General features: G+C 48.9%; 1 protein-coding gene across 2 annotated transcripts in view; it reads left to right on the top strand.

Moving 5' to 3' along the window:
• The window catches only part of SCMH1 (sex comb on midleg homolog 1 (Drosophila)), a 56,267-nt gene extending 30,561 nt beyond the window's left edge, over positions 1 to 25,706 (top strand). For both annotated transcript variants that reach the window (XM_009322226.1, XM_009322227.1), the window contains 8 exons: positions 6,478 to 6,710; positions 7,270 to 7,396; positions 8,460 to 8,660; positions 9,339 to 9,524; positions 16,222 to 16,353; positions 22,131 to 22,334; positions 23,525 to 23,667; positions 25,464 to 25,706. In XM_009322226.1, coding sequence (XP_009320501.1) covers positions 6,478 to 6,710; positions 7,270 to 7,396; positions 8,460 to 8,660; positions 9,339 to 9,524; positions 16,222 to 16,353; positions 22,131 to 22,334; positions 23,525 to 23,667; positions 25,464 to 25,589 — 1,352 coding nt within the window. In that variant the 3' untranslated portion in view covers positions 25,590 to 25,706. The remainder of the gene's footprint in view (positions 1 to 6,477; positions 6,711 to 7,269; positions 7,397 to 8,459; positions 8,661 to 9,338; positions 9,525 to 16,221; positions 16,354 to 22,130; positions 22,335 to 23,524; positions 23,668 to 25,463) is intronic.
• Positions 25,707 to 25,753: the final 47 nt, after the last annotated feature.

Raw genomic sequence — 25,753 nt, 5'->3', positions numbered from 1 at the left:
CCGCCTTGAGAGCTGTAAATGTAAGACTTGTGCAAAAAGCAAATAGCAGTTGCTGGTATCACTGTGACTCCTGAGAATTATTTTTTTTAGTTGTTTTATTTTTGTAAATAAAACAACGATTAAAATGCCACAGCTTGTGCCAGTGGGACGTACAGTGGCATCTGCAGTGCACAGAGCTCATCCAAGCGCATGCAGACAATTAAAATAAGAAAATTGCTGCTTCAGACCGTGCAGATTTCTAAGCCTTTAAGAAATGGGACACTCATGATGAATGTTCAGAGCCTTTCTCGGGTTCAACAAATGCATAAGGCATTGCTTTAGTTTTAAGTAACCGCGCTTCCTCTTGTGCCTCGGGATGTCCTGCCCAAAAACGGACACTAAAATGCAACCCGATCATCAGGATGAGCAGGACGGAGACAGTTTTAGGAACCGTGGTTTTGCATTTCTGTGCGTGTTGCTGTGTAACCACTGGCCAGTGAGGTCTGGGAGGGGATTGGTGAATAAAGCACCTCATGGCTTCCAGCAAAGGCAACAGCAAGTTTCAGCAGTCGAAAGCTGAAACTAGACAAATCTTGTGTAAAAAGAATATGCATCTTTGGGAGTTAAGATAACTGAACATGAGAACATCTCGAACATGCTGAATCATGCAGTGCTTGGATCCTCTTGCTGTATTACTGTATTAGATATATCCTCTGATCTCTCAGCCTTAGCTCAAGCAGACGTTTTAGGTTGGAGAGCAGGAATCCCTGTAGGGCATAATGAATTATTAGAATAATTGCATTCTGACTTTTAAATTCCAGGATTTGGAGGATTGTTCTTAATCCCTGTCCTTGCAAGAAGCCCGTGTCTCCCACCCCCACTCTGACCTTTTCTCCTGTGTTATGTCTGCCCAGCCTGCTGAGAGCTCAGGATGTACCAAATATTGAGCCTTCCCAGAGCCCATATTTAGGTCCCGGTCATGCTCATGGTGGCCAGTGATGATGGTCTCTGCTTTGGGAAGAATCACAGAGGTTTGAAGCTTTCACATCTCACTCTCAGACAGGCACTGAGCCCTGGTTCCTGTCCAGCTCCAGCCTTCAGGAAGTCTAGGTTTGAACTGCTGCATCCAGGGAAGGATTCAGCCAGATCTCAACAGGATTTCTGTTCTCTGGCAAATTTGCTTATCTTAAATGTGTCTCTAACCCACCTCCTTGGGTCATGCTTCTGACCGTGCAGTGCTGAAGATGGGACAAGGGGCAGCTGGAGCACCAAAGAACCACTGGGCAGGTGGCCTACAGAGCATTCTTCATAGGTGCTTTAAAATGGATATGAATGGTGTTTTCAGTCCTCTCAGAAACCACCCCTGTGTTTCGGGACACTGCCGTGGTCATTACTGATATCTCTAGAGAGAAGGGGTGAGAGCTGCGGCTGCATCTGAGAGTACAGTAGCCCTTAGCATGTAAAATGCCGATTTCGGGTTTTGTGGTCCAGCAGCTGTTAGTAAATGCAAACTGTTAAGTAGCTGGGGAGAGAGTATTGGAGAGAAAAGTAGGAAACCGTTCTCCATCTTCAACTCTTCTCTTCCGTATTTTCCTACGTGTTGGCTTTTTTATTCTTATCCCAAGGACATAATTTTGTATTCTTCAAGCTGTGACAAGCCTGAGATAAGCTGATGAGTGACAAATGCTGCTTTCTAGTATTGGCTAACCCTCAAAGCATGGACGGCAACTTTACAGAGTCTGCTGTAAATAATAGTTTGAGTCACAGCGCGGTGGGCCGCTGCAGGTGCTGCTGGTGCCATGTGTCAACTGGCAAGGGATATTTTGGCATTATGAAGTAGAGCCTAAAGTCTTGAATTCTCTGTCAAGTCTCTTTGTTTCTGCAGGAAGCTCGGGACTCTTGTTTAAACTAATCCTTCAGTGATTAATAGTCCAGTCAGCGGTGCCCATCTTTTCTTTGGCTCTGAGTTCAGCAATGTTTGATCCTGCACCTTTAGGGTGATGTTTCTCACTGCAGCCAAGCTGATCCGATGGCAGCTGGCCCAACAACGAGCTGCCTCATTCCTCCGTGTGTCCGCCCTCATGCTGACCCGGATGCCTGTATGAACAAGACAGTTCAGCCAGCAGAAAACTTGTGTTGATTAGTTTTCTGTTCCATTAATGGCTGAAATGATTAACCACGAGTTCAGATCACAGAATAATTCAGATCAGAAGGGGTCTCTGGAGGTTGCATGGCCCAACTCCTTGCCTAAAGCAAGGCCAACTTTGGAGTTGGGTTAGGCTGCTCAGAGCTCGTGTGAGCACCAAAGCTGTGGGGCAAAGAGACGCTGTTCTTCTCAGCGACAGCAAACTCTTTATTTTTTAAGTAAGAGGGCCCCACTTGATTTTCTGAAAACTTGGCTCCTCTTGGTGGCTCACTGTGGTGTGAAGACAGTGGTACAAGGAAGAAGAAGGTGGGGATGTCCCTGGCAGATGCTCACTGTTGGGCTGGCACCGTCAGCAGCTGAATAAGACACAGTAAATTGAAGCTTTTGGCAGTTAAAGGATATGTGGGCAATGGTTTGCAGCTGCGAGATAAGCCCTCATGCTGGGCACAGCCGTTACCGCTGCCGGAGCTCAGTGGGTGTTGGGGGGGGTGTGCAGGGCTGAGTGCTCTGCTCTGCTCCTCGCCGCAGCAATCCTGGTGCTTCTTGACCATGTTCTTGTAACATCAGGGGCTGAAATCCTGAAGGAAAGTAACAGGCACCTGGCAAAAACTTCAGGCTTCTTTAGGAAGCATCCAGTCACTGGAAGTGGTTATAAATGCCTCGGTGATGAGACGGCAGCGTGGCCAGCCCTAACTGTGTTTTTGGGGCTGTGCCATTGCTGAGCGGGTGCAGCTGGTGGGATGGCTCCACTCTGAAGTGGTTGGTGTCTCCTTATCACACTGATTGCATGCAGCTTAACACATCTGGTAAGGGCAAGAGAAATGAATTAGCATGGACAGGTGTTTTCTCAAATTCTGGTTAAAATCAAACAAAAAGGCATGCAAGTCTGCCGAACGGTGTTGGATTGTGGGATTGTAAGACCTCATTTCATTAAATCGCTCCAGGTCAGAAAAATGTCTGTGCATTATATCAGTCTCATTGAAGCAGCCACAGGAAAATACATTAGTGCATATTCATCAACGTACTCAGCATTGTATTCAGCAATACCGTTAGGCACAAAGCAACAGTCTAGGTCATTTTCTGTGTATTTATGCCCTGAGTGGGCTGCACATTTAGATGTAACTTAGCCTGTTTCATTGAACAGTCTTCTGAGCTGTAGCAGCTCCTCCATCCCTGCAGGGGCCGTGGCTACAGCAGGGATGTGCTGCCAGGGGCGGCAGGCGCAGTGGAAACTCCTCTGGCGTGGCTGAATGAAATGAGGTTTCCTGTCGTGTGGTCTGCCCGCACCGAGTTATGGACTTTTATTGCCCTAAAACCAAAACTGATTCTTTAAGCCTGGCAAATTAACATTACCTGTAATATCTTTATGGCTGAAGTGGACAACAGATCTTTCTAGCATTTATTGCACCAAAAGATGAAATCATTTTTTATTATAAAATCATACAGTGAAAGCTTGCGCACCAGGAGTTCACCTGACATCAGTCTCCTTTTCCCTGGCACTGGGATTTCTCTGCGTTGTGGTTCCAGCCTGGGAGCCAAGGGTGCAGCTCAGCTGCTCTGCCTGCTGCATCCCAACTTCCCAAATGCACTATTTCTTTGAGTTTTTCACTAGTAGAACTGAGATCATGTGTTTGCTTCACAGCTCCTCTGTAGAATCCTCAATTTCTCTTCCAGGTTAGAGAAACCTCGTTGCGGCACAGTTTGGTTTAGCATTGGTGCAGATTGCAAACGAAATGCCCACGGATTGTTTTATACATCCCTTTGATGTTTAAGAGTTTCTTTGAAGTACAGAGCATTTTACCTGTGTTTATCCTTGTTCTAGCAACTTGCGGGATTCTAGTAAATCCTTTAATACAAATATTTCTCCACTGAGATCAGCTGTGCACACCTAAGGCTGGAGGCACAGCGATTCAGTGATCAGTGCCTGTCCTATCTGTGCCATTCCTCTCTGCTAGCGCAGCTCAGTGCCAGATGTCACCTGTAGCAGGTGACACTCACTGTCCTGGAAAGCCATCAACTGTAAGAAGCACTTGAGCTATCGTATTCCTGTTCTTGCCAGCAAAGTAGTCTTGCCGTTAATATTAACATCTCAAACAAGGAGTAGTAAAACCCTATTTCTACCATGATTCTCTGTATCTGCCTGACACAAAAAAAGACATTACCTGGGAAGTTAGATAGATCCCTGAATGACTGCGTACTTCTCCCCGGCATCTAATACAGAACGCTAATGCACAAAAGCAAGGAAATAAAATTAAAACTAAAAAAAAAATTGAGGGCACCAGAAATCTTGCCCTGCCCACATGACAAGCAGAATGGGGCCAGTTCCTGGATGCACTATGCACCGTGTTATTTGCACCCGTGCAAAGTGAGATTAGGGTGGGTGTAAACCACCTGAAGACAACTTCAGGACATTCTGCACTTCACTTTTTGTGCAGGTTACTCATAGAAACACCCAGGAGCTCAGTGCGGTAGGACAGGGACAGCAGAGTTCATCATCTCACAGCAGCGAGTGGAAGTGTACACGAGATTTGCCAGTGGCAGCAGGAGGAGTGGCATCTGGTGTTCCTGGCCCTTCTCTGCGATAGCTGCTGACCTCTGCATTCTAAACGTGCCCCGGCTAGGTGGCCTCACTGTGACACTGAGCTGGCAGCTGGGGGTCGGCTCCATCTGCCCTCCTGCCCCCTGCACGGCCGTCTTTGGCACTGCCAACAAGACAGAAATGCCCACGTGGCTGGAGGCCGGGAGTCCCAATGGCAGCTTGGACCTGGAGGAATGTGTGGCCAGCACGTCTGCCCATGTGAAGTCGTCTAGTCCTGCCGTGAGATAACACCAGTCCTGGTTTTGAGCTGCCTGAATGAACCATTCGCTCAGGTTTTCTTGGACCTAGCAGCCAGGTTCAGGCCTAGTCTCCCCGTGGAGAGCACAGAGTACCCCAAAGTCGAAGCTGGTGAATGAAGTCAGACCAGAAGACCAAAGCAGGATCCTCCACCTCCAGTGGCTCTTTCACGTAAGGCCAAAATAAGCTGCCACTGATGGGACCTTAAACAGATCTCCCCATACCAGCCATGCCATTTGCTTGATCTGTGCTTTGGTTAGCAGTGAAGTAGTTAACAGAGCTGTCGGCTCACTGCCCTATGCCTGGAGTATCTCCTGACTTGGGGCTTGCTGCTGTCACCTCACAGCCCACTGATCTTCTCCAGACCCTTAAAAAGTTGGACCTGTCTCGGTTTGCTGCTTCTGAGCTGTCGGCGGGAAACAGTGCCTTTGTGCCAAGGGAATGAGTCCTTGCTCACAGTAACTGCTCATAAAACCCTCGTTAGAAAAACCTTAAAAATCTCTTCATATACCCACAGTTGTGCCACTGTTAGGGCTGCGTGCCATCCTGGTATCAATCTTTTAGTGCACTCTGTTTCCTTTGCCAAGATTTTCTTCTTAACTATAAAGCTCACTTCAAGAGCGGTGTTTTTTTTCTAATTCAGAGCCCTCATGTTGAATACACAGCGAGGTTTCCAGGTCTAAGAAACAAGACATCGTAAAGTCACTGTGCATTTTTCAAAATCTAGGAGGGTTTTGTTTTGTTTCTTTTTAGCAGAAATTTAAAACTAAAGGAAACATTGGTCTGCTGAGCTGGGCCAGTTCATCTCTAGCCTTTAGCAGGACTTGGGAAAGATGAATGACCAAATTCAGGGGATTTGTGGGCAAACACACCAGAAACCTGGTTTTGCCATGGAAAGTGGGAGAAGATAAGAAGGAACGGACTGTGTGCTGGCACTTCAGTTACCTCTGGCAGTACATGAGAAGAGCAGGTTGGCTGATCCAACTGAGTTGAGCTATTACCCAGGGCCAGGAGCGATAGTCCTTGCAGGCATCGAGGATGGAGCTGGTACCTTCCACTGCAGCTCACTGGTAATTTAGGGACAGAGCAAATTTGACTTCTGCCTTGAGAGAGGGGATTTCCAGCACAGGACTGGCTCTGTGACTGTCAGGCAGGTCTTGACTGATCCTTCCCCTAGGAATGCTTTCAGTGCATTTTACATGATCACTGGCAGGTCACCACTTGCAGAAGGAAGAGGTGTAGGTGCCAGTTATTTTCAGGAAGGAAGGTATGACTGAAAGCGTGATCCTTCTGGAGTTCAGCCCATCCAGGCTAAGCCACAGTGTCCCACAGCTCGAGTGCTGAACCAAGGATCAGTGCATTTGGTTTTTATTCTGGCATGGAGAGCAGTAGCCTCCATTCAGGGGGCTGTGAATACTCCAGGTTTTTCCATGTCACACTGTTTAAAGATGGAGGCTGCTCTTGTTTTGATTCTCGCCTGATTTAATTATATTTGCTTTTTCTCTTTTTATTTCAGTTGTGATTCCAAAGAGCCCTTTACCTGCCTCCGAAGTAAACTCGGAGAAACCTAGCATGCACAGTAGCACAAAGACTGTTTTGGGGCATCAACAAGGGCAAAGGCGTCGCAAAACAGGGAAGAAGCGTGGTCGAACGACCAAAGCGCTAATCCATCACCCCATGCCTACACCCTCCAAGTCAGTGGAGCCTTTGAAATTCCCCAGAAAGAGAGGCCCCAAGCCTGGCAGTAAGGTAAAAGCTGATGCTGATGCAGGCGGGTGAAAAGCAGGTGCTGCAAGTTCTGCCATGGGATGGTGCATGCGTGTGTTTGTGCACGTTTGTCTCAGCCTCTGGCTGTGTGACTGCAGCAAGTAGGAGACCAAAGGGGTATGTGGGCTGGGAATATCCCTCAGAGTCCAGCCCCAGAGCTGTAGAGAATGTCTGTGTCCTAAAGATCATTTCCATCAAGAAACTGTGTCTTTGGAGCTGCATTAGCTGTGAAGTAGCATGGCAGATGCTGTGATCATGACAGGATGGCCAAATGGTGGAATAAGCTCTTCCATCCATCATGTGTAGTTAGCCTAACTCAAGCAGAGGTGGCAGATCTCAGGCTTGTTATTTTTTCAGGATTGTGGTTTATAAAATACACACGTATTGATTACTAGGTTCTTGAGACTCCCCGTCATCACCATCAGAAGTGTGTCATGTTCCACAGTGCCTTGTCTGTTGGATGCAAAGGAGAGAGTGTAGTGATCATGAGTGGTAAAGGAGAGCAGGGATAAAAGGAGAAATATCTCCTCTTTTTCTGCAGAGGAAACCTAGGACATTGCTGAACCCAGCACCCACCTCTCCAACAACCAGTACCCCAGAACCAGACACAAGCACTGTGCCTCAGGACGCTGCTACAATCCCCAGCTCTGCCATGCAGGCTCCCACAGGTAAGGGTCTCAAACCGCATTCTTGACAAGATTGCACAGTTAGGAGCTGCATCAGTCAGAAAGCGACACACCAAGATACTCCCAATTCTTCCTAAACCCGTACACCAGCAAACGTTACAATCCCAGAAAGGCTGGCCTAATAGAGAGTGTGTCAGGAGGAAAAGAGAGGCACACGAGTTCAGATCAGCCGTTCGTTTATCTCTCTGTCTGTTTTGGAAATAATGAAGTCATAGGAAGATTGCAAGTCCATCTGGTCAGTGCAGGGACCCCTTTCCCTGAGTTACCACGTGCACACTAGTAACTCCACAGCTCTCGAAGGGCACTTCTCATGGCCCATCGTGCCTAGAGGCAGTACGGTGTGCAGCACCTCTCGTGAGTCCAGAGCGCGAGCTCTCCCAAACCGTGTCAGGCACAGCTGCTGAAGCTGCAGCAAGATGCAGAACAACTGCTGAATGACAGCAGCAATGATCTGTTCAGCTTCAGCCAGGATATTGAGGCAAACAGGGACAAGAGGGAGCAGGAGAGGAGTAGGAGCGGCAGTGCAGAGCAATATGCTCTGCTACAGCTGTGAGAAGTAGCTGAAGATGAATCTGGGCAGGAAAGTCTAATGCAAAGCTGCTTTTTATATGTTTGGTCAAGCACTGGATATGGGCTGAGCCCTCTGTTTTCCCAGAACATAACTGGCCAGTTTTCAGAGGTACCTAAAGAACCCAGTTTCTCTAAAAAGTGGGGGCTGCGTTCCTTCATCTCCTTTGAACATCTCAGACACCTTAGTGGCTGGCGTGGGAACCACTTTGCAGCCTGCCTTTGGGAGCCTGAGTGCTGGGGAAAGCATAGGAGAAACAGCAACAGCTTGGAAGGTGAGCGTGAGGCAGGAAGATTTTGGAGGTGATTGCCCTCTATAAGTGGCTCCGCTGTTAGGATGCAGACAGGCAGTGGTGGATTCCCCTTTGTGAGTGATTTGAGAGTCTTAAAATCTCAGCATCTCTCAGGTTGGATTTTAGGCATCTTTTTCTTGCTTTCTTGAGTGGGTTAATGGCAAACACGTTTCTCATCTTGGCAGTTTGCATTTACTTGAACAAGAACGGCAGCACTGGGCCCCACCTAGACAAGAAGAAAGTTCAGCAGCTGCCGGACCATTTTGGACCAGCTCGAGCTTCTGTTGTCCTGCAGCAAGCAGTACAGGCCTGCATTGATTGCGCTTATCATCAGAAAACAGTCTTCTCCTTCTTAAAACAAGGCCACGGGGGAGAGGTCATCTCAGGTGAGAACTGGCCTGCAGCACTTTGCCTTCAGAGATGTCATTGCAAGAATTCGCTCGTTGGAAGATGTCTCTCCTGAAGCTTGGTGCAGTCATGGGCCAGGGGCAGACAGAAGATTTCTGTCTTTTCTTCCTTGCCAAACATCTGTGTCAGTGAAGCAACAGCTAGCGGCTGACTCAGAGGCAGAGCAGTTAGCGTGGCCTCCAGGCACAGCTGCTGGAGAAGGCAGCATGCAGCCCTGGTATCAGCCTGGGCAGCAGTATGCTTCAGCTATCGTCCCCCAGCACTGCCTGAGCCCCCAGGAGGAGGCGAAACGGGTGGGATTTTCAGAACTCCTGATGGAAAGACAAGAAATACCCCAGTTTTTAATTTTGCTTTTAAGCCTGTGTTTACCTGGATGCTGCGAGTGCAGGCCCCTCCTTGAATGCCGTTCCATTCCCTCGAACGCAGCTTCTCAGGCGCTGCAGCCCCGTACCTGATGCTGGGTGCAGCAGACTGGTTTTAGCCTGTCCCGGGGAAGCGAGCTCGCCAGCGCTCAGCCAGTGGAAGGCAGTGGCTTTTGTTTGCTCTAGTCTAGACCAGCGATGCTGAGATACAGAAGCTGGCTGTGCAGCCCTGGGCGTAGTCTCCTGCCTTTGCTGGGGGTTTACGTGTTGGGCTCTGTTTGTTTCTGTCTCCAGCTGTGTTTGATCGGGAACAGCACACTCTGAACCTGCCAGCAGTAAACAGTATCACCTACGTCCTCCGCTTCCTGGAGAAGCTCTGCCACAATCTTCGCAGTGACAACCTCTTTGGGAACCAGCCATTCACTCAGAACAGCCACATGCAGCGCTCACACGAGTACGACCACGACAGGTATCTACCAGGTAGGAGCTGGGGCGGGGGCGGCGTTGTAGGGACCCCAGGTGCTCCGAGCCTTAACCCAGATTTTATCTTTATCTCAGGAGGCAGGCGTGTGTTTCAGAGCCCTCTCTGCAGGGTTCATTGCATCATACCTAGTGTCATGCACATGCCCGCAGGACTCTTTTTGCACAGGGTTCAAGTTGCTGTATTATCTGCCTGTCGGTCTGATTTCCATCTCTGCCTGTAGGTTTCTGCTCATCCGTGCTGTCTCGTCTTCCCTCCTCTCCTTGTCCCCCAGTCCTTCCCGCTTCCTGTAATCTGATTATAGTGACTTCATCCAGTTAGGAATTAAGGTGACTCTGCATGAGAAATAGAAGAGTGATAACATGTAGCAGGTAAACTGTAATTAGAAATGGAATTAAAACCTAGCACAGTGGTTTCCACAGTGGCTGTGAATCTGCTGCCAGCAGCCAGCACATCCAGCCCTTGGTGAAAGCTTAGCCCATTCAGAGATGATGCATGCTGCAGCGATCTGAGGCATAGGTGGCTTTGTTTTTCTTGGCATGGCTAGCACTCCACTGCGTTGAAGCAACTCCCCAGGCAAGACAGTTCATGCCACGATGCAAATCATCAGGCCGCAAAATTGCTCTTAAGCAAAAGCAGTGGAAAACAAGACAACCAGTTTTCCCTGCAGTGCTGGTAGTTGCAACAACCCCTGGGGTGATAGCTGCCTCCCCGGGCTGGCTGTGGGGGAACGACTGCTGTAGGAATGCCAGTCGTGGAGAGGATAAAAGCTAGCTGCACCCTCTTTAGGTAGTTGACAAGTGTCTTGTGCTGATCTGCTCTCCTGTCTTGCTTCCTCCACTACCTTTCTGCCCCCCGAGTCAGCAAATAGGGTCTGAGGTCTTTCCAAAGTTAATCATTTGGGTAATTATGGCTCTGACAAGAAAAGCAAGAATTTCTAATGTAAGAGGATAAGCACTTAGTAAGAACTGTTTAAGGAAAAGTTGCTAAGCATGAAGCTTAGGGGCAACAGCCTAATGCCACAGTGCTTCGTTGCATCTCACAAAGCACCCATGCTCAGGGGAAGGGATTAGCAACAGTGTAAAGAGCATGAGGATCTCAGAGTGACTGTCCTCTGCTTCCTCCATGGCTGATCAGCTGCCTGCAGGCTGAGACAGTGCAGAGCCATACTGGAGCCAGCAATGCCAGGAGCAAGGAGCTGTGCTGTGCTGTAAGAGGAGGAGCTGTGGAAGTGGGTTGGCTGCTGTGGCAGGTACAGGAACAGCACGTCTAGTTACTGGGACTAGAGGTTACCCCTCTAGGGAACCCCCAATTAGAAGAAATCTCTATGTTTCAGTGTGGAAGTACCCTGTCGTCATGCAATAGAGCAAAACCAGAATGGGAGGAAGAGGACCCAGGGTCTGGGCATGGTAGCAGGCTTGGATGGAGAGGGTTCTGTAGCTCACAGACATGGTTCCTAGCCACCATGACATGTCAGTGGTGTCTGTGCTAAGAGCTGGGCTGCCTGGCAGGGTGGAAAAGTATAAAGAGCAAAGTCAGAATTCGGGGAAACTCAGGCAGAGCACCAGATATGACACCATGCTGAGACCTGCCCATCCTGAACTCTTCGTTAGAGTGTTTGCAGGGATTAAAGAAAGATTAACCACAGTGAAGAGAAGTGATAACACCTAGTCCTGTAGTTCATACTGATGTCTCGGGGATTGCTGGTCATCTAACATTTTTCTCAAGCACCTGAAAGCAGATGATAAACATTGTTATCTACACATTACAGTGGCTTCTGATGAGGGCAAAGAAACAGTACCGGCGATTTTGAGAGGTTAGGGCTGGTCATGGAAGAATGAGGATGCGGTTGTACGTCAGCTTAAATCACACCAAGTGAGAAGGCTGCCGTGGTCTCACCTTCAGCTCTGTGTCCTGCTTTGTTTCCTCTACAGCACAGGTGCTTGTGTGCCTGAATGGGGCTGGTTCTTCTCAAAAACGATCACTGGTTAGGACTAGGAGTTGGTCTCAATTCCCAGAACAAACTCCCTTTACAGGAGCAGCACTGTGGATGCTGTGGAGAATTCATGCGTGTGCTGGGGCAGAAGAAGGAAGGTCTGCAGCAGCCCTTAGGTCAGCTGCATCCTGCCATTCTGTCTTGCTAAGTAAGGCATAATCATGGAAATAAGGGGAAATAGATCAAGTTGAACACCAGGAAGCAGCAGATTTGCAAGAAAACGGGAAGTTGATTGCTGTTAATAGGAACAGGGATGGGCTGTCAAATGTTGTGAAATGTCTGATCTGGAGCCATCTGAAAACACAGGACTGGACGGGCCTTCTGGACCATCGAGCCTTGGGTCCTGTTATTACAGGCACCACAGCATACAGTGTTGCTTTAATTATCTCTGGAGTTGGGGATTTTGTTTTTCCACTGGAGGCTGCTCCAAGGTTTTTCGCTGAATTTTTAGAAACTATGTTGTAGTTTCTAGCCCAAATTTATTCTTGGGTGACTTGGTATCCGTGTCTCCTTGTCTTAACATTGTCTTTTAGCTTAACTTAGTTCTCCTTCTTCTAGAAGTAGTTAGAGAGCAGTCGTATCCCTCAGGGGAGCTCGTCCTTTGGCTGCTCTGGTAAGAAAGGCTCTCTGCTCTCCTCATCTAGTGTGGGTTTGAATTAAACTTCATGAGGTGACCAAAGTGCCACCCAGCACTCTGAGGAAGAGCTCATGGGGACCTGTGGTCCCACGGCACTGGCACCACCGTGTTCACAAGAAATGTCTCTGGAAGCCGCTTTTCGTCACTGTATCCTTGTAGCAGGTGATGATCAACCTGTCCTGGTCACATACCCTGTTCTTCTCATCTGTTATTGTCAAATTCCCACCTCATGGTACAATGCTTCAAGTGCACATCTGCATTTTGCTGCTGGATTTACCTCCTTTCTGGTACTCTGTTCTATATATGTTTTTTCTGCATAATTTCAAATGTTACTTTATCTGGCCTGACATGGCAAGACATCAGCAGATTTCATTGGTGAATCTCTAAAATTTCTGCCAAAGTTATTAATAAAAATATTAAATGACACTGGGCTCAAGAATGATCCTCAAGAAAATTCATTAGCAATTGCTCTCCAACCTCATGTTCTCACTCAGTGCTCTGCCGACTGCTTTTCTCCTCAAATCAGATGGTTTTGCATATAACAAGGCTTCTGGTAATCCTCATGTTCTCTGTCTCAGCTGGTGGTTCTCCATATCAAATGCCTTGCTGAATTCCAGGTAAATGAGATTGACCACTCTTCCTTTGTGTGATAGATCAGTTATTTTCCCATGATAAGGAAGCTATGGGGTTAGTCTCCTCTGATGAACGCCTACCACAGTATGTGCCGTGTGTAATTGCAGTATTTTCCCTTCCCTTCCCTTTCCTTCAGAACCTCTTACAAGCCTGGCAGTACTGCTGGGGTCAGACGTAAGCATTTTGTTGCCAAGATAATTTTTCACCTTCTTTTTTAAATGTTAGCACCATGTTTCCAGTCACTCTGAGCAGCGCGTCACTGAGTTTTGTTAGAATTTGCTGCAGCAGACCCATGTGCACCTTCTTTCTTAAGTTACGTTTTGGCTTCCTCTGCACCCTCACGTCCCCAGTTTGAGTACATTCAGTTATTTGACTTCCACTTCTTAGTCAGTGGTGTATGTTTTCGTTCCTGTCCTGTTTCTTTTATCTTTTGAGCCTTGCCCCGGTGTTAACCTGGCTGCGACTGGAAGTGAAGGGTGGGATTTGTTTTACTGAACACAGGTGGATGTCACAGAGGCATCGACACCTTGAGCTAGTTGTGTAGGCATGCTCTGCCGTCGGGGAGGAGGTACCAGTGCAGTCAGTGCAAGTTACAGCATCCTAAAATAAGGATGCTTGACTTCGACTTTGACTTGATGAGATGAGGTGAGCAGACTCTCACTGACTGTAAAGGCTGCCTTGGGATGGCCAGATGTGCTTTTCTTCCTCCCCACCAACCTCCCAAGTTAGGTGAGGTGAAATATCCCTCAAAGCTGTCCCGTTTTGCAGGCAAGGACAACCTTTTTTTCTTTTTTCTCAATCTTTACCTTTCTGCACAGTATCCTCTCGCTCCGTTCCCATGCACTTGTTACTTCTGTAGCTGAAAACGCGGTCCTGTCTTTTCCTTTGCACTGTGTCAAAAGACAGAATGAGTTTAAAAGTTCGCTTCGACCCTGTACTTGCCATCCTCTGAGGTATATCTTTCTTAAGTTACGTTTTGGCTTCCTCTGCACCCTCACGTCCCCAGTTTGAGTACATTCAGTTATTTGACTTCCACTTCTTAGTCAGTGGTGTATGTTTTCGTTCCTGTCCTGTTTCTTTTATCTTTTGAGCCTTGCCCCGGTGTTAACCTGGCTGCGACTGGAAGTGAAGGGTGGGATTTGTTTTACTGAACACAGGTGGATGTCACAGAGGCATCGACACCTTGAGCTAGTTGTGTAGGCATGCTCTGCCGTCGGGGAGGAGGTACCAGTGCAGTCAGTGCAAGTTACAGCATCCTAAAATAAGGATGCTTGACTTCGACTTTGACTTGATGAGATGAGGTGAGCAGACTCTCACTGACTGTAAAGGCTGCCTTGGGATGGCCAACAGCACAAACCCAGACACGGGCAGATGTGCTTTTCTTCCTCCCCACCAACCTCCCAAGTTAGGTGAGGTGAAATATCCCTCAAAGCTGTCCCGTTTTGCAGGCAAGGACAACCTTTTTTTCTTTTTTCTCAATCTTTACCTTTCTGCACAGTATCCTCTCGCTCCGTTCCCATGCACTTGTTACTTCTGTAGCTGAAAACGCGGTCCTGTCTTTTCCTTTGCACTGTGTCAAAAGACAGAATGAGTTTAAAAGTTCGCTTCGACCCTGTACTTGCCATCCTCTGAGGTATACGACTCCATGCTGAGCAAGTCCTTTTCATCTCCAGTAAATGATCGCTTGTTCTCAGCATCCTTCTCAAAGTGAACATTTATCCACTTAGATTTGGGGTCTTTTCCTCCCAGATTATTTCCTCACCGATGGTACACGTTCATGATGTTTATGGCATCTTTTGAACTGAAGGTATTTTCTTTTTTTCCTGATGATCCGCATTGTGACTGCTGAGTACAGCTCTATGTATTACTCCATTTCTTTATTTTCTTAAAATTTGTCCTTTAAAATCGGAGACCCTAACTACAGACCTACTTTTGGTTTATCCTTACATTAATTTACACTGACCTAACTTCTGATTCCCTAGGTTATCTTCTACAACCTGACCTTCTGTGTTTGCATTACTTTTAAAATCAACCAATTTAAAAAATAACCCAAAACAAAACCTGATAAAACCTTTAAAAAGCATCACCTTTTGTTGTGGTTCTGTTACTGTTTGGTGAAGAAGGTCATGCAGTTTTACATTTGGAGATATCCAGAGACATTACTAAGAACATTTGTTTCTCATCTCTGTCTGGGCAATGAATGTTTCTTACAGGGACTTGTCCTGAGGACAGTATTTGTCTTTCTAATAACGTTACAGTGATTTTACTCGTATGGAGTCACAGGGCCTCAGTATAAGCAGCTTATCATTCGTTTCCCCAAAGGATTTTGATAGAACAGATACTTTTCTCTACCTTTGTATTTCTCTTTAGTCAACTGAATTGTGACTGTCTGATGCTTCCCACCCATCTGTACCTTCGTTTCTTTGTTTGGCGTGATGCATCTCCCTTGGTGTCCGGTCCCAGTCGCTCCCCGCCGTATTTCTGTCACCCCTCCAGCACCCGTTCCTGCCCTGCACCGGCAGTTGGGGCTGCTCCGTGCTGTTGTCCCGCTCCCAGCATTTGTCTATGAGCATTTCACCCCTCTGTCCCCGCACACCTTGAACGCTGCAGGCTCACACGTGTCGCCCGGGCTCAGGGCAGCTGGAAGGGGCCAGCCAGGAGTGCTGGTGGCTCACGTGGGCAGGTGGCGGCTGGTGGGTAACCTCTTCATTGCTTCTCGATTGACCATGCCTTGTCCAGATGGGGCATGGTCTGCCACCCACTGTATCGCTTGCCTGGCTGCTGTTCCCATCCGTGTTAGCACTTCCATTCTCTGTGTTCATCCACCCACTGACACTTTGTGTACAGCCTTTAGCCTCTCTGCAAAGAGACGTCTCGCAGCCCAGCCTGACGTCTTGTCTGCCGCGTACAATACGGAGAACCCCATCGTTGGGAAGCATTTGGAGAAGAGCAGCAGCGACAGCTGGGGTGCTTGAGGGATCCGTTTGGGGAAAGATTGAAAATTTGAGTACGGTTTGATCGAGCACTGTGTATGGCACAGAGTGTTTGCAAATCATCCAAGGGTTGTTTGCAAATTGTCTAAGGGTTACGTGCATCTGAAAGGTGAAGAGTGGGGAGGAGCAGGGATTGTGCGGGATGAGCCAAGGGGTAGAACAAGGAGAAATGGAATTAAATCAATCAGAGGTGATATTTGGGGTGACATATGGCAAAACGTGGTTAAGATTCTTTGTTAGGTTTCTTGCCACCCTTTTTTCTCTGGTAAAACTTGCAAAGCAAAATATAAAATGTTAAGCACTGACAGATGTGCTGGATTGCAGTTTTAACAGGCTGTTACCAGGCTGGCAATGCATGCGAGTCTCAAGTGACTCTGGCAAGACTGAATTTCCCAGCAAGTCTCCACTCCTAAATAGGGCTTGTTCTCTTTTCCTAGACAGAAGCAGTTCGTTAGACGGCACTCTGCAGGGACCAGGCCGGGGTACAAAGCGATATTCCCAAGATTCCCCTCCATACAGTGCTCCTCTCTCCCCCAAGTTACCAAAGAATGACCGTCACCCTTTGGAAGGTGAGCACAGCGTCTCTTCCCAAAGCTCGCTGTTTATAGCAACTTGTAATGGATACAGCAGGATTAGATTTGCTGTGCCAAATTGAGCCGTGGGTTTAGGAAGTCTGCTTTACTTTGTCTCTGGCATGGGTCAGTGCTTGGCGTTTCAGAGAGAAGTGAAGAAACCGCTCTATGCCAAGACAGGTTCCCCAAGCAGTTGTGTAAGGCATGTGGAATGCAGGGAGAATTCCTTCTAACCCTGATAGTCATCATCTAATACCATATAATCTGGGATTTAATTACCCATATTTTAGCTTCCATTGCTATGCATGATATTAACAGTCATAAAACTGCCCAGTTGCTTCAGTCAATCTTCCCCCAAATTTTTCCATGATGGTTTGCTGCAGTGTATTGTACAGATGCTGATGTGCAGCTGTACGGCCAGGAACCTGCTGCCCTTTCCCAGGATCCCATCTTGTTCCTCACAATCCTCCCTAAATAGCAGGGAGGGTCTCACTAGCATGTGCTCCACCAACTAAACCAGATCAAATCACATTCTGCAGTGCTGCTGCTTCCTGCAGTGTCTGTCGGGTGACGCTGGTGCAGATGTGCTGTGCCACGTTCTCAAAAGCAATTGCAGAAATGTCCTCTTTGGTATGTGGTCCATAGGTGTCCCTTGCATGTGCAGGTGGGAGATTTCCAGGGGGTCCAGGTAGCTGGAGGACTACCTGAGCCTGAGCAGGAATCTTCAATAAATGCACTTCCACCTTCCCTTTTGTTGTGAACGGCAAACACTCCATAATGCAGACTGGAGATTCAGCCTTACTGAAGCCTTTTGATTAATTGATGGTGAAATCTGCCAAGGTGTTAGTCTCAGTTCTTTGTAATATGTCCCTGAAAAATTGCTGGAGACTCTTGGCTGGGCTCATAGTTCAGTGGCTTTGTGCTGTGTTGCTGTCCCTTTAGAATCACCATTTCCCTGGTTCCTGCTGGGTCTGCTGGGGTTGTGTTGTTGGTCCCAGATTTGAGAGTGCACAGCCTCCCATGCACTGTGGTGTAGTTTTAGTCTCCATCCATCACTGTGCCCTGTGCTCTTCAGGATTACCGACCCCATATCTAAGCACAGCTGATCTGAACTTCCACCTTATGATGGACAGTTTCTAGTGGCCTTAGTATCTACATTGATTAAAACTGTAGGTTTGTCACGTAGCTGAAGCGAAGAACAAGGTGACATGTGGGACTGTCTCATCTATTCCAGCATATTGACAAGTCAAAAACTGTTCCCTGAGGCCCAGTCTGTTTCTCACCTCTAGGTACACGTCCTTGCTGGTCTCCTTGACATTCTCCTCTAATACATCAACTGCTGCACTTAGGTAACCATTAGCAAAGCCTGTCAGCTCCTCCTCTACCGGCAGGTGGAACATGCAGTGTTTCACCTGTTCTTGAAGCGTGATGGTGTGCTCTAAAGATTAAGGTGCCTTGGTTAGGTGGTGAGTGTCGTACACTCTCTATATTGTCAGTGAAGAGAGAAGGCTTCCGTAATGGGTAATTCCAAGGAGGAACCCATGTTAGGTAGTCTACAAGACTGATTCCTAGTCTACTTCAAAGTCTATTCAATTATCTCTTGGCCTTTGAATGGGACATGCCACCTGGATGCCCAGAGTAATCCCAACGTCTTCTGTAGAACTAAGGACAAGTGGGCAGAAAGCGTGCCTTCACATGAGGGTGATGATCCTGTTGGTGTGTGAACTTCCTACAGCAACTTGGTCTTGTTCTGTTCTTGATCCAAGCAGGGGGTGTACAGGGCAGGGAGAAATGAGGTGCAGTTCCAAATTCCATCTAGAAATTCATTTTTATCCCACAGCTAAAAGCCTATTCATCCTCCTCCGCCATGAAATCTAAGTGCAAGCAGGAATATTTGCATTTCAGAGGGTATATTTTAAGAATATGAGCCTGAAATACTCAGATATTGAATATTTCTCAAGCAAGGAGGTACATCTTCTCACAGTGATGAACTCCCCTAGCAGAGCGTATTCTGGCTTCAGCAGCATGACAGACAGCAGTACCTGAACAGTTTCCAGTTTGCCAAACTGAAGGCAGTGAGTAGCAGTGGGAAGTGTTTGTTCATCATGCCTTTGGCAAGAAGTAAGAAAGATGAGGAGGGGGATCTCACTTCTTACATTGTGTTTCCTCTTGTATCCAGTGGCATTTATGTAGCTTTTTACTAAAAAGCTGCAGTTCCAGCACAGTGGGGACCTGCTTTTCAAAGACTATCATTTGCTGGAAACAGCGGGTGTTTAGTAGTTGTGCAAATCGGATTTATGCTTGTGGCTGAACTCCATGTTTTAGCAGTAAAGCGACACTCTTGAATCTATAGCACTATTTGTTTAATTAAACTTTAATTATCTGCTCCCTGCCTCTCCACCACTAATCGTGGCATGTTTTCCTACAGTGCTCCAAATGCAAGCCTTTATTTAAAACTAGCAGTTTGTGTAAGAAAATCTACCTAAGAATTAACCACCTCCTCCTCACTCCGAAGCTAGTTGTCATGGGCGAAAGGATTCGGGATAGTGTATATGCCTGAACGCAGTCTGTGTCTTGCCACTTGCAGAAGCATATTGTCTTCTGCTACAGATGATTCACAGGGCTAGTAATTATTCCCCCGTTGCCTTGTTTCCCTCTCCCCTTTCTGGGGGTATCGTTCATCTGAGCAGTTCTCTGTGTGTTGTATTTTTAAGAAAATCCTAAATCTCTCTTGCATTGACCCTACCAAGAAGCCTCCAGCTCTGCTGCAATATTTACAGCACGACCGAGCACTCACCAGTTGGGAGATAGGTAACCTGAGGGTGAACATGCAGCTTCAATTCTACCTCTTGAGCAAAACGAAGTAGTGCTCCCCAGTTGCGTGGCCTCATCCTCTTCTTCGGATGTGTGATCATAAGCACATGTGAGAACATGATCACATACTTGAAGAATGCATCACAGTGCATTCACATCCGAATAACGACAGTGTGCTAATTGTTCAGTTAAATATTTTCTGAGGGTGAGTTTTGGATCCTTAGCATTGCACCAGCGTGAACCTGTGCATGTGGTCTCCCAGCCTCCCACGCTGTAGTCTTCGCTAACTGAGCCCGGAAATTCCTTCTGCTGACAAAAATCCCCTCTGTGTGAGATTTGGGGTCTTCACGAGCAGTTAGACACACACATTTGCCTGACCCAGCACATCTGGGGCGAGTGTCCCGGGGCTTCCCGGCAAGCTGAGGCTGCGCATCACCTCGCAGAGGGTGCTGGGTTTCCTTGGAGGATGGAGATGTGCAGCACAGACCCATTCCCATGCCGGCAGCCACTTTCCTGTTACAGAGCATCCAGACCAGTGCAGAGGGCTGTGCCCGCTGACCCCTCTCATGCCTCTGCACTTTCCCGTGAGTCAGACGTAACCCTTTTGCGCAGATGTTTAATGGGAAGTGGTTTGGGTTTTAAGCAGAACTGTCCTGTTGGAGAGGAAACCAAAGGTAGTTGCTGTGAAGAACCTACTATAAAGTGCCACTGGTGTAAGTCATATCCACTGTGTAGGTCTGTCTGGGCCTGGGCCAGGGAATCTCTGTCCACCCCTGGGTCAGAGTAGACAGCTCTCAGTGCTGGGTTGGCATCCAGTCTTGTGCTGAAATGGGATGGTGGGAAGGTGGTGTGGGAGTGAAGGAGGTGTCCAAAGTTACTCAGGAATAGTCATGAGTCAGAAAGCCTCCTTTTATACATAGAGAGCAGGTGAAAACACATCTACTCACATGCAGGCCAGCACACGGCACAGGGCACTGGGGGAATAACAGTCTTCACATCAGCACTGTTTCTACATGAGATTTTAAGGTTGTGGTGCTGGTTTCTGAGAGTGTCCCAGAGGCCTAAAAGCAAAGAAAGGCAGAAATGCCTCAAGTGCAGAGTGACAAAGCCCACAAGATGGAGGGTTGCAGTTATGCAGGTGATAACCTCACATCTGCTTCACTGAATTGCCAAACAGCTAGACAAGAGGGATGTTTCCATTTTGTAGCCTTATGAGGTGAAGCCAGGGAAGGTATGTGCTGGCTGCCTCCAGCTGAACTCGCCTCTGAGATCTCTGCTCAAACACAGACAGCAGAAGCACTGAAACCAGACGATCCCAGTTCACAGAGTAGTCCTGTAGTTCATAGAAACCAGATAAAACAACGTGCCTCCAAGAGAGGTTGTCCCATTTGGTGGGGCCCAACGTCTGCAAAACTCACGTACTGCTTCACATTCTGGCAAGCTGCATCTCCCTTCACTGGAGCATGGCAGCATCAGCTTAGCAGGAAAGTTTGGGAAGACCTCAACAGCTCTTGGGTCTCCACGGGCTGCAGTATCGACTCTGCACCCTCACCACCATCCCAGTTCAGCATAACCTCGCTGTGCTGGTTTCTCATCTGCTGCTCCTGTGGTCTGGGAAGTCCCAGGGAAGAAGCCCAGGGCCTGGCTGGGGCAGTTGCTCAGGTTTCTTCATCCTCGTCACCTACCGTGGTGTCTGAGTGGCAGCAGCTCAGGACTGTGAGCTGATCTCAGGGTCTCTACAGACGCTGGTAGGGGAGCTCCAGCTCCCAGCCAGATGCAGTGGCCCAGCCTAGAGTGCGCAGGCAATACCCCTCGTTGTAGGAGCTGCTTTCCTCTTTGGCTGTATGAACTTGCCAGGTATTTCATAATAAAGAATGCAGGTATTTGAGGATGAGTCACGAGGCATCAGGTCCACCTGGCCTGAAGACTAGGTTGTGCTGGGTTTCCTTGTAAACTGTGCCATAGTAAAATCTGCAAACACGTGGTCCTAGGATGAAGCTGTCACAGTATAACAGCAAAGGGAGATCTTGCTGGCTCAGCCAATACCATATATCACCCTGGATAGTTTCCTCAGCCCCTCCATCCTAACACTGCCACTGACAGCTGAAAATTAAATGTGTTTCTGGAAGAGAAGGTGAGGAAGCCAGTCTCGCACTGGGACCCCTGCCCGGGGGGACCCCTCTGTCCCGTCCCTCCCGCACGTGTCCCAGCAAAGGGTGTTGGTCACCGACTTGGTTAGGCAGTGAAAAAGGGCACAGCAGGAGGTCAGGAGGGGTGAGCAGCTGGTCACCAGCACCTTGGTTTCGGGGCCAGAGGGTCAGCACGGTGTGAGAGCATTGCTGGGCCGTGACAGTGCAGCTGAGCTGCTCAGAGGAGCCTGCTGCTCCCTCCTGCTCTGCATGTGTGCTGCCGTCCAGGCCACAGCATGAGTCTTACTAAATATCCCCCACAATCACAACTGCCTGGTCCGTTACCTTGCACGCTAATGCCGGTAATGTGCGGTGCTTGACGCCGAATCTCAGGGATCCTCCTCTCCCCTCTCAGGGCTGTCATGTGAGTCCTGTGTCTGTTGGCATCCAGAATGGGCAGCCGTCCACCACCTGCCCCCGCGGTGCCCCGCTGGCACAGAAGGGCCTCTGGAAGTAGTAAGGACACAGGACCGCAAGCCAGAGCTGGTGGTGGCATTAACAGAGTAGCTGTTGCGCCAGTCTGGGTGCCAACCGTTATCACTGCTAACTGGTTGGACTGGCATTTGCCAGGCAAACACAAGGCTGCAGTGCTTTAGCAGTGCCTGTTTGAATTTCTGTGCTTTCGAGGAGACCACCAACGCGGTGGTTCGACCCTGCTCTCGCAGCCGCGCGTGAGCGCTGCCTTTGCTGCGGTTCTGCTTTCTGACGCCGAGCGGTAACTTCGGGCTGCGTGGTGTTCGGGTGCACTGACTGCAGCTTGGTGCGTTCCAGGTGAAACCTTTGTTCTGGGAGATGGCCTCCCAGGGCCCTTGGAGCCTCGCCTGGACCCCATGGACTCTGCCTTGAACTCTGTCAATTCATCCAGCCACAGCAGGAGCTCCAGAGACTATCGCCTGCAAGGATACAGGCACCTGCACCAACCCTCTAGCCTCACCCAGGGCAGTACCTCTGCCTTGCGTAGGCTTAGCTCTGGGGGTAAGAGAGTTAAGAAGCCAGCCCTCCGATTGTAAATTGGGCAATAAAGGGCTTTTCTAACTCCAGTTACACCTTTCTAACTTCAGCAAGTACCAGAGACTGGCTTCTACATTGTTAAACAGGTAGTCTGTTAGGTTCGACGGTAGCTCTAGAGACGTGGCAGATGGGCGGGTGGAAATACGGAGAGGTGGTGCTTGCAGGGTCACTCATTCGGCGTGGTGACTAGGTGGGACCTGGAGGTCAGTGGATAGGAAGGAGTAAGCAGGAGCTGAATTTGCAAGCACGGGCATGGGGCCGTCAAAGCAATAAATGGGCGTCTGAGTCCGTGAGGATGGATCGGGAATGGCCAGGGAGTCGAGAACTGCCTGATGAGGCTGGGAGCTGGGGCGGGTGGCCGGGAGGATGAGCGGATGCGCGAACGGCACTTGTCTGTATGGAGGAATAGGGGCAGGAGAGCTGTTCAATGCAGTGAATCAGCACATGTCAAATACAGGTGTTTGCAAAAAAAGTTGTAATTTTAAGTGCATGGCATCAATAAAAGCCTCTAAAAAGCTCAGGCTGCTGATGCCTTGATCCGTCTGCCTCCCCCCACTTCTGTGTGTGCAGGCAGAGAGCTGGAACAACGGGCTGTGCCGGTGCCGGCATGTTGGGAGCAGGTCTTTTGTTAGCTCGGGCGGTGCTTCAAGACAACAGAATTTCGCATACGGGCTCAGTCCATCAGAAAACGCAGCCGATGAAAACACAAAACAGCTTTGCTGTGTTAAAATTGCTAAAGGTGGTGTTCGGAGCCGGGGAGCAAGGGGAGAAAGGGTGCGTGGGGAGAGAAGTGGGAATGGAGGATTGTTTTCTGCAAAGGTGGGAACTGTCAGTAGATGGGCAAGGAAGAGTGGGAATGGCGGGGGGCAAACTCAGCTGAAGGGGCACAAGGGGAAATTGGGGTTTAGAGTGAGGAAAAGGGCTCAGTATAGAAAGCTGCCCCGAAAAGTGAGGCCTAAGGAGAGAGAATAAGGCTTTGGTGTTAGACCTGTGCCACAGGAATCTCTGGGGCACGGTTGGGACGTGCCCTTCACGTTGTCTCTGCCGTTGCTTTGAGAGAGGAGACTGAATGGTAGATTAAGGGTGAATAACTGCTGGAGCGATGCTGCGGGGATACTTGGAGTAACGGCTGCCATCTCGCACTTCCCCCCCAGGTTCAGACAGATACCTTGGATCCCGAGACGTCTCGCGGCTGAGCAGCCGCGACCCTTCGTCCTGGACGGTGGAGGAGGTGATGCAGTTCATACGAGAAGCAGATCCACAGCTGGGACCCCATGCTGACCTCTTCCGGAAACATGTAAGTATGTCTGTATATATGTATATATATATAAGTGTGTGTGTGTATGTGTATATATGTGTGTGTATGTATATATTATATACGGGAGGGGGCAGATCATCACACAAGGAAAATCTAGGAGAGTCAGAAGAAGGGCAGCACTTTGTACCAGCTGGAGTTTTGTGCTAAGAAAAACATCCTCATAAATCCTGCTCATACCGTGTCCAGGCTTGGGATCCTCTTACTCAGAAATCGTCGAGGGGAAGACATCGCAGCCCAGCTACAGCGCCCAGCACCGCTGCCTTTGCGCGTATGGAGAGCTCAGCTCTTAGCTGGACTTGAACCCTAGCGCTGAAAACACAAAACCCTGTTCATCCTGGAGTCTTAATATTCACCTTGTAGCAGATTTCTTCTGGCAAGAAACATGTTCCAAGTGGAATTCATTGAGTGCATTGCTGCTAAACTCCCCTGTTTCCTATAAAAAGGAGTCTCGTAAGGCTCTGGTTCTTGTGCATGTCTTTAAGTGTAAAATAGCTGCAGACATACAGCATGGAGTTTGTACAATTAAAGCTACAAAAATTTTGGCAGCTCCACGTCCTGATTCCTGCCGGACAGTTCATCTTCCCTCTGCCTTTTGATTAACTCCATGTTATATCTGGTGGTGCTCGTGAAGTCAGAAGAGCAGTAGGAGAAAATAGCCATCTTCCCCAGGCAGGAGAGGCGGATGAGATGCTTCTTGCTCTGTGCTGGGCTGAGACAACACTCTCTCTCTCTTTTTTTTTTTTTTTTAATTAGTTCAATCTTAGAACCACCAGTAATTGAAAAATGTTTTGTTTTAATTATGCAAGACAGTGCTCAGCTCTGAGCACTGGAGATCTTACCAAGTGTGAGACCTAACTGAGTGTCGACATAGGACAGGATTTTCTATTGTTCGAGGTTGTGATTTCTATTTTTCATTTCTAAGTCCATTAACGTTTTCTTCATGGAAACCTGTCCACTGCAAAGCGCTGGGCCAAGCCTGGACCAGGTCAAGGAAAGGAGTGCTGCAAGGGACTGGAAAACTTCCACTCGCAGATGCTAAGTGCAAAGTTCTCTGGTTATTTGGAGCTTTGTGATCCCTCCCCTCCTCAGCCTCAGTGAGGGACACATCTGGCTCAGCTGTAAGCGTCAGATACTTTTGAAAGCTGTGATGTTGAAATCAGCCCTGCTGGAGATGAGATGCTCCAGTTGCTCTGCCAGCTGCTGGGACTTTGCTTAGAAACTCCAGAAATTTGCTTTGCACGCAGTGGCAGTCTCTTTGGGCTTGCAGGGTTTGGTCTCTTGCCTCATTCTTCAACCTTGACTTCAGGGCTGCGTGTGTCACGGCAGGACTGCTGTCAGGGCCAGCGCATCCTCTACCAGGAGATTTCTCCTGCAGCGGGATGACGATGCCCTTGAGTGAGAGACTGCTCCCCTGCACCGCCGCTGCCTCCATCGTTCCCCTATCAGGGAAACCCCCCTCTTTTCCGTCCTCCCCACCTCCCTTTAGGATTTGCTGACCAGCTGGACATGGCTCCTGGGTGTTTATCACCCAGCAGATTTCCCACCACCACGTGGGGGGTCCAGGGCCGAACCCCCGAGCTGCAGGCAGGGCGGGATGCAGTGATGCCCGCGCTGGGATGCTGCAGTTGCGCGCAACCCACCTCTGCTGTTGAGCGGTGCTCTCGCACCCAGCCGTGCTGCTTCAGCCGCCGTCATTTTGGGCACGGCCTGGCTCAGCGGGCAGGGTTAGGGCTTACAGCTGTAGTCACAAGTGCTGTTGTTTCCCCTCCTTGCAGGAGATCGATGGGAAAGCCCTGCTCTTGCTGCGGAGTGACATGATGATGAAGTACATGGGGCTGAAGCTGGGGCCAGCCCTGAAGCTCACTTACCACATTGACAAGCTAAAGCAAGGCAAGTTCTGAGAGGACGCTTGGCAGGACGGATCCTGGAAGCTCCGCTCCTGGCCATCCATACCCACGCTCGCCTGCCGACAGGTACGCATGCACACACACCCACTTACGCCGCAGACGGACGCCTCACCGACGCCCCAGCCCCGCTGCAGGGGTCCAGCCGCCTGCCCGCCCCT

The sequence above is a fragment of the Pygoscelis adeliae genome, unplaced genomic scaffold (assembly GCF_000699105.1).
Source record: "Pygoscelis adeliae isolate BGI_AS28 unplaced genomic scaffold, ASM69910v1 Scaffold513, whole genome shotgun sequence".
In the NCBI taxonomy this organism is placed as follows: domain Eukaryota; kingdom Metazoa; phylum Chordata; class Aves; order Sphenisciformes; family Spheniscidae; genus Pygoscelis; species Pygoscelis adeliae.
This window is presented reverse-complemented; position numbering and strand designations above follow the sequence as displayed.